We start from the raw sequence: 8,707 nt of genomic DNA on the forward strand, positions 1-8,707 counted from the left end.
GAAGGTCTAAACCTTGTCTGTGGTATTCTGAGTAGGATTCAATGATTGAATGACTGTGACGAGCTTCAAACTCCTGAAGGCTGGGCGTTAGTGACAGACGCAAAAGAATCACTGGATTCTATTCCAACCTGATTGAGAACCGACAGATGAATAGCCGTGCCGTGACAGGGTGCGTTGAACATTTTCACTGAGAGGATGGGAGGTAGCCATTGACAACGGTGAAACCCTACATACAGCTTGCCATGGAAGGAGCCTTGCGTGCTTGAAGAAGAAGACAGTAGAAAAGCAGAGATTCAGAAGATAGAGCATCTCTAAAACCTCAACCTGTTCTCCATTACTGCAAAACAAGTACTTATTTCATGTTCTTTTACTTTTCGCAATCAACCCTGATAATTATTGCTATCCTGACTAAGAGTTACAAGATAACCATAGCTTGCTTCAAGCCGACGATCTCCGTGGGATCGACCCTTACTCACGTAAGGTATTACTTGGACAACCCAGTGCACTTGCTGATTAGTTGTGTGGAATTGCAAAAGTGTGATTGCAATTTCGTGCACCATAGAACGAACGGCAACTACAAACCAATAACGGTGAATATAAACGACAACACAACCAAGCAAATAAAAAAGTATTAACTATGATAAAAGGGCAAACGATCCAAGAAACCAACTGTTCACAAAAGCCAAAACATGACGGCTAACCAAAAGTTTCATACAGAACAAGAGAAATCATTTCTTAGGAACGTCAACAATCTTGCCGTCCTTGATCACCTTGAAGACGCCAATTGCCGATGTGTCGAAATCAGGAGCAACAATTTTGACCTGAGCTTTAAGGGCCTCCTCGGTCGACAGGATCGCGCCCTTCCCCTGCTTAACGACGTCTTTATACTTCGTCTTCAACCCTGCAAGCTCATTTTCGACAGCCTCTTTCTCTTTCTCCAACGCGGACACCTGCCCTTGAGCCACGGCAACCTGACTCTCTAAAGTCATTTCCTGCTCAACAAGCCGGGAAACCATGGCGTCCGACTCTTCTAATTTTTCTCGGCAGTAGAGGCTTTCTTCTCGGCAGCGGAGGCTTTCTTCTCGGCAGCATCGAGCTTCTCATTGGATTGGGTCAATTGTTCCCGAAGAGTTTCAACTTCGTGCTTAAGTTCATTATTGGCCTTCCTAGCAGACTCCAACCTCCTGCGGAGAGATTCCATCTCGGACAACTCAAACTCGGCCTTCCGAGCTATCACTGCGCCGCGCAAGAGGGTGCGATACATCCACCTCGCTTGCCTGGCAAGAGATGACTCGTGGAAGTGCTCCTCAGTGCCGGGAATCAATTGAGAATCTATAAAATTCCCGGCGTCAAAATTTTTCTCCATCACAGTGAGAACCCCCTCGGGACTACTGGACGTCCTCCTCCTTTTGAGGCTGGGCACCTCCTCCACCTCATCGTCGGCTGCGGGGGTGGACGTCAAACCCCCAGTACCGACCACTTCGCGGAAGGGGGAAATGCGCACTTCCTTGTCACTTTGAGCCAAGGCACCCTGAGCCGAGGTACCGGTCTCATCGGCCACAGCCCCTTGCTCGGAAGTGGCCTTGTTCTTGTCCTTCGGGGGAACAGTCGACTTCTCATTGGCCGCCTCATCGTCACTTGCACATAAAAAGGTTTGGAACAAGTTAGGGAGATCCGTTATCTCGGCAGACATTCCCACTGTAACAAGAAAAGAAAATTCTTTAGTCGCGATAAAATATTGGGAAAAGCAAGAAACTAAAGGCAAAGCAAGTTAAGACTTCTCACAAATATAGTTCCGACCAACTTCCCGGTCACCCATGAGGAGGTGAGGATTCACATGATTCCTCCCAAAGATTGCCAGTAACACATCGGCAATCTTCCTATCCACCGCAGACATACCCTTGTAGGATACTTTAATAAAGGCATTGGACCCTGCCCCGAAGCTCCAATAGGTCGGGATGAGGCGTGCCCCCTCTAACGACAGCCAAAAAGGATGACGACCTTTGACAGGGCGGACCTTGAAATATTTATCTTTGAACCCGTGGTAGGAGTCCTCAAACAAACCAAAAATCCTCCGACCTTGGGTAGACTGGAAGGACATGAACCCCTTCTTGTGTTTCCCTTCCTTCGAAGGGTTTGTAAGGTTGAAAAAGAAAAGAAAAACATCTACGGACACCGGCAGCTCGAGATATTCACAAACCATCTCAAAACAGTTGATCGAAGCCCAACTGTTTGGATGCAGCTGTGACGGTGCCACGAAAACCCGGCCCAGAAGCGCCATTTGGAAGGCAGAGAACGGAATATGAACCCCCACTTGAGTAAACATGGATTTATAGAACCAAATCCAATCGGCAACTCGGGGAGGGTGGAAGTTGAGCTCGTACAAGCGTTCGTGAGGAGCCGGGACGAAGACGTCGTAGTTGGACTCCTCGTCGGTTCCTCCGCATAGATACTCGTTTTGGCGGAACTCGGTGAGCTCCTCCTTGCCCATTTGATTGGGGGAGTCCCTTAGATCAGAAACAACCCAGGCGTAGGGGTCGTACGCCGCGGGAGAAGGGGAAGCCCGGGAAGCGATGCGAGCCATACCTACACGGGGGGACCATCCAGTCAGTCTAAGAGGTCGGGTGCTCGGAGTGAATACAGAAGCTACACTCAGTCTATTCCGCAACTAAGGCTAAACACGGTTAAAAACGATAAGACCCAAACAAAAACTACCCTAGAATGGCAACCCCCCCTGACACACCTACTTAGGGCCTAAGATCAACCATCATGCAAAGCTAAACAAACGGCATGCACAAAAAGGAAGCAATGGCAGAAGCAAAAGAACAACGAAAGAGGATGATAAAGGTGCACAATTACCTGCAATGATAGCAAAGGACCGAAAGGAAAACAACGACGACGAAGTGTTGAGGGAGAAGAAGGTGGGGTAGTAGATTTGGAAGCAAAGAGATGAACGCCAAATGAATACCAAAGGCACCAAAAAACTCTTTTAGAACCACCACCAAAAGGAGCGCGAAAGTCGAGGGGCATATTAGTCTTTGCACGAAGAATTTAAAACCCATTATGAGCATTTAATGCTCGATGCGAAGAACGAGGCGATAAGTGACCGCCCCAGCAACAAACAGGCACGTGCACAAAAGGCATGTCCCCCCCACGGGCGGCTGACCTAGCGAGAACACATGGAGTCAGAAATAACACGCCACCAACAGCCCACGCGACTATTGCTAGCGCGTTGGGGGAACTGTTACGGCCTGGCTCAAAGGGAACCTGGGCCGACCCGACCAGAACGGTCAGGTGATGCGCTCATATCCGACCCGAACACGTGTCCGGGACAGCTGGCCACCACAGCTGTGCGAGAAAACTTCGCAGAAGGAGGGTTCTGCCCTTGTGGGACCCACATCTGACACAGTATATAAGGGGAGGGTCCTACCCCTCTCCCAAGGTACGTCACACATTCCGCCTAACCCATTTTTCACCTGCACACTAACTGACTAGAGCGTCGTTTAGCTTTTGATGCGTATATTTGTACATATAAAATGCATCATACATGGATATAAATCTAAATATATAATTATTACAATAATTATGTTGACCGCAACTCTATAAGTTTAGGCCATTGACTACGTTAATTGCATTGTCAACTTTAGAATAATTATTATTTGGCACAACTTTAGAATCAACCACTCAATTCTCGCCAAATCAACTATTATTTTTAAATCAACAAAAAAATAAAATATACAAATAAAAAACTAAAAAATAGAATCCAATAAATTTGTAACCTCCAAATACATTGAATTCATATTCCTATATTTATTATATCTTACCTTATAAATAATACAATAAATTTATAACCGTAACAATTAATTTATTAATTTTTATAAATAACTCACCAAATGTAATAAACATCCATATTACAAATGTCATAATAATATTATTAATCATAATAAATTTTACATTATAAGTATTTAAATTCTATACCATTTAAACTACATATATAAGTCTCTTATCACTATTCCTTCACATAACATCAAATTTAGCACAAAAAATTTATTTTCGAACTGCATATCTCAAACTTACTCAATAGAGCATCATTCTTTCAGAGCAGAACGATTAGATCTAATGGCCATGCAATGAGAATTTGATGATCAGGTATGACAAAAATAAATCACAACATGCATCATACATTCATACTTACTCAAATACCATATACCTAATGATAACATAAATTGAATATTAGAATAGGAAAAGATCTTCACAATTTTAGCAACTATAAACGAAATTGATGACAAATTAGGATGGAACTGTGTTAAATGTAAAAAGTGTAAGAACAAAGCATATATAAAAAAAGAAACAACTACATTTGTGGCACATGTAATCAAACACCACAATATCCAACAATAAGGTAACTCTATATACTTTTCATAATCTCATCTATCAAATTATTAGTTGTTAGCCCAATACTTATTTTAGGTTCAGAATTCAATTAAAGGTTTTAGATCAAAGTGTTACAACAACTTTTGTACTATTTGATGGCGACGCAAAAAATTTATTGGGCACAACTGCCTTAAATCTAATGACATTTCAGAAAAATAACGATATTGAAGGACCACCCTATCAAGAGATTAAGGAGAAAGAAAACCATAAAAATTCAAGACACATCTTAAGAAGAACATACATACAAAGATGGAACCAAATAACACAATAGAAAGTGTATCAAATTCAACAATTCATAAAGAACATATCTTCACAAGAACCTACGACAAAACGAAGAAAGCATAAACTCTAACAACCAACAAAAAAAAGGAGGACGAGCGCCACATAAGATGACTAAGTCCATCAACTAAAACAAATAAAAATGTTTAAAAATGTTTACAACTCCCATCCAAATTTTTTGTACTACAAATTATTTAAAATAAAATACCTTTTAAATTTAACTTCAATTTACACATATTTAATTTATTTCTACAAAACATAACAATTTTTAATATTTATTATATACTATCATTAATTTACCGTCTTGCGCATCGCGCGGGTCTAGTTTAGACTTAATGGTGCAAAACAATTTATCACAATGGTGCAATATATAAACACCAAGGCAATTCACCGAATATAGTAGCATATGACACATTGGAATCAAATTCAAAAATCCCAAAAATTCAAATACATGTCTGCAACAGATTGTACAACATGAAATTTCTAGAAAACAGAAACCAACCAAAAGTCTCAATGTTCAAAAGTGTGGATTCCAAAAAGAAACAAAGAAGCTAAGGTATTAAATTTTCCAACGCAATGGGTCACTTGCTCAATCGTGTTGTTGCTCGATTGCTTTCTGCATGAAGGTTTCAGTCTCAGCTGTTATCATGTTTTTTGAGTAATCAAATTATAAAGTATATAAAAATCTTACTATTCCTGTCTTATTTCTCAGCATTATTCATCCCTGTGTTGTTGGGTCCATGGATAATCTGTATGAGAAGGTATGATATAACAGTATAACACATTAATAAGAATGACTGAATGAAGAATAAGAATATTGTAGAGAGAATGAAGAATGTTGTTGGATTACCAAATCCATGTGCGATCAACTTGAATGGCGGGAATGTGGGAGATTTTGGGCCAAATCTGTGGATCCTTCTTCTCGCATCGTTCGGCCAGCAAAGGGCTATCATAGATGCCGAGTTTTATTAGAGAGGCAGGCAGCTTTTCTCCCTCTATATTCTCCAACTTGACACAATAGTCAATACGCAGTTCCTGGAGGGAGGTGAGGTGGGCAAGTCCCTTGCATTCCAAAGTCCCCACACTGCTAAGGCCTTTAATTGTGAGGGACTCAAGGGAGGCAGGCAACCAACCTTCCTTTGGGAAGCTCTTCACACACTCACTGTAATCAGCAATTTCACAATAAAAGATAAGACTAGTAATCCCATGAAACTGCGGATGCATGAATGCTGCAGAGCTCACTAGTTTCTCGCTGTAGATGATTTCAAGATATCTCAGGCTACGGTGTGGATGCCCTGTATCAGACAAATCAATCTCTCGGCAATCCACTAATGAGAGTTTCTCAAGCTGAGGTGCTGCCATCCATAGCGTTGACACAGATTTCAAACTCCGACAAAAGAAGATATATAAAGAAAGGAGACAAGAAAGAGAGCGTGACACCACAAGAGACTCCATCTTTTGGCAACCGCTGATACGAACACTCACGAGATTTGGAAAGGCATCCAATAACGAGAAGGATGTATGTGAATCACAGCTGTTCCCTATGGATAGTTTCTGCAGCGAGTGATGTTGCCCATCCATTTCGAATTCAAATGATTCTCCACAATTCTCGATCGTCAACTCTTGTAGTGATGGGGGAATAGCACTCACTGGAAACAATATGTGGGAGGAAGAATCTGAGATGCATAAAGAAGTGAGGCAACTCAGTTGCATATGCATTATGGCCTTCACACCCGGCTCCACTTGACCGATTCCTCCAATTGATAGTTGACGCAGTAAAGGAGGTAGCTCTCTAATTCTCACTTCATTCCCGTATACAAATATGCTTAAAGAGGTCATTGCAGGAGCTTTTGGAACACAACACCTCAGCTGCCCGGAAGTCTCAATAGTAAGTGACTGCAAAGATGGTAGATGATTGGGCAAATCTCGTATCAACATGGGACAACGCTGTATTGAAAACTCCCTAAGTCTCGGAAACGCATTGAACTCCAATGAACGCCACTCCTTCCAGTAAGGCATTAAATAAAACTTAAGAGTTTCAAGCATTGGGAATGGTGGTGTCTCCAAACAAGATTCACCATTCTGGTTAAAGTAAAACTCAGCACCCACACTTTCCAGACTTTTAAAATGTGAAATTGATAGGTGCTTCAACGAGGGCAACTGTCCAAATGAAGGAAGCATACAGCAACTCCTGCAACCATCCAGTGTTATTTTGGTGATGTTGTGGTAGGAAGAATGTCCCACCCAATCTGGAAATCTTGTACCCCTGTAACTCTCTATCTGTAACTCTTTCAAATTAGTGTGAGGTCGTAACTTGTCAAGTATATCTCTTTCCATTTCGGAATCAACTCTATTCTCTCTATGCCACGACCAACCCAACACCATAGAATCAATGCCATCCTTATCACACATTCTTGCCTCCAAAGCTTCACTGCTGTTCACCACATTCTCCAATTTCCAAATGGAAATTGATTTGTGTAGATCTGCAAGTGCTCCCAATTCTTTAATCTTGTTTTCTTCATGCTTTCCAACAACAAAATTACTTAAAAACTGCAAACTTTTCAAATTGCTCATGCCTTTCGGCATCTCATACTGAAACCCAGTCCCATAAATATCAAGATGACGCAAATTTACAAGGTCTTTCATGCCAACAGGTAGCGTTATCAGACTCAAACAGGTATTCAACTTCAAGGTCTGCAAATTGTATAGGTTACCCAATGACTCTGGCAATGTCACAATCTTGGTCTCAGAGATATCCAAGTAACGCAAATGAATCAACTCACCTATTGAATCAGGTACTGACTCAAGAGGAAAGCGTTTCAACGACAGCGCTCTCAGATACTTCAACTGTGACAACAAGATACAAGTTGCGTTTTCTATGTTAAATGGGATCCATGTCTCCAAATTGATTTCAAGAAATGTCCTTGTATGTTTTACTGTATCGCAAACTCCCAAAAGTTTTGACATTGGATAATTGCCTTTGGCATTATGTGACAAATGACGAGCTTTAATATCAACCTCAACTGCATTCCGAAGCTCTTTCGCTCTGAAATAGAATTCTCCAGCACACGTCATTGCTAAATCATGCACAAGATTATGCATCACAAATATCTTTTCACGGGAATTGTGAGGTTGGAAAAATGATCTCGCAATTAATTCATCAAAATATTCACCACCAACTTCTTCCACAGTCTTTTTATCTACTGGTTGCAAAAAATTCTCAGCCATCCATAACAATATCAATTCATCCTTGCTAAATTCATAGTTCTTGGGATACAAGGAACAATAAATAAAGCACTGCTTCAAATATGAAGGAAGAAAATAATAACTTATTCTTAATGCTGGAACAACATTTGTCTTGTCATATGAAAGTTCCCAGATTTCACTCTTTAGTAAATGATTCCAAGACCTGATATCCGAATTTCCACGCAATAAGCCTCCAAGGGCTTGAGCTGCCAAGGGCAATCCATCACACCTCTTTACCATATCTCTGCCGATTTTTTCCAGGGTTGGATTCTCCAAAGAAATAGTTGAAAGACGTGCATGCTTTGAAAACACCAACCAACAATCTTCATCAGACAATGGACTCAGTTCATGAGGTGAAATAGTCTGCACTACAGAAGCCACATTTTTATTTCTAGTAGTTATGAGAATTTTACTTCCCTTAACCCCTTTCTGAAAAGGTTTTAGAAACCTATTCAAATCATCATAATTTTTATCCCATACATCGTCCAAGACAATGAAGAACTTTTTCCTCGACAACTCTTCTTTTAAATCATGCTGAAGTAAATTCAAATCTGTCAAGTCATAACGCCACGAAACTATTGCCTCAATTATAGTCTTGGTGACCTTGACAACATTAAACTCTTCCGACACACAAACCCAACCTCGAAAATCAAAACTCTCCTTCACTTTGTCATCGTGGTAAACCAACTGGGCCAAAGTAGTCTTTCCTATTCCGCCCATGCCCACAATGGGAATGACAGATAAATCA

General features: G+C 41.2%; 1 protein-coding gene across 1 annotated transcript; it reads right to left on the reverse strand.

The window, feature by feature from the left end:
* Positions 1-5,235: 5,235 nt before the first annotated feature.
* LOC107472440 (putative disease resistance RPP13-like protein 1) lies at positions 5,236-8,683 on the reverse strand. The gene is made up of 2 exons (XM_052255934.1): positions 5,564-8,683; positions 5,236-5,462 (listed from the first exon to the last, which is right to left on the reverse strand). Coding segments are annotated over exons 1-2 (3,117 nt in total). The 5' UTR covers positions 8,680-8,683; the 3' UTR covers positions 5,236-5,461.
* Positions 8,684-8,707: the final 24 nt, after the last annotated feature.

This window comes from Arachis duranensis, unplaced genomic scaffold, assembly GCF_000817695.3.
Source record: "Arachis duranensis cultivar V14167 unplaced genomic scaffold, aradu.V14167.gnm2.J7QH unplaced_Scaffold_100926, whole genome shotgun sequence".
NCBI lineage: Eukaryota > Viridiplantae > Streptophyta > Magnoliopsida > Fabales > Fabaceae > Arachis > Arachis duranensis.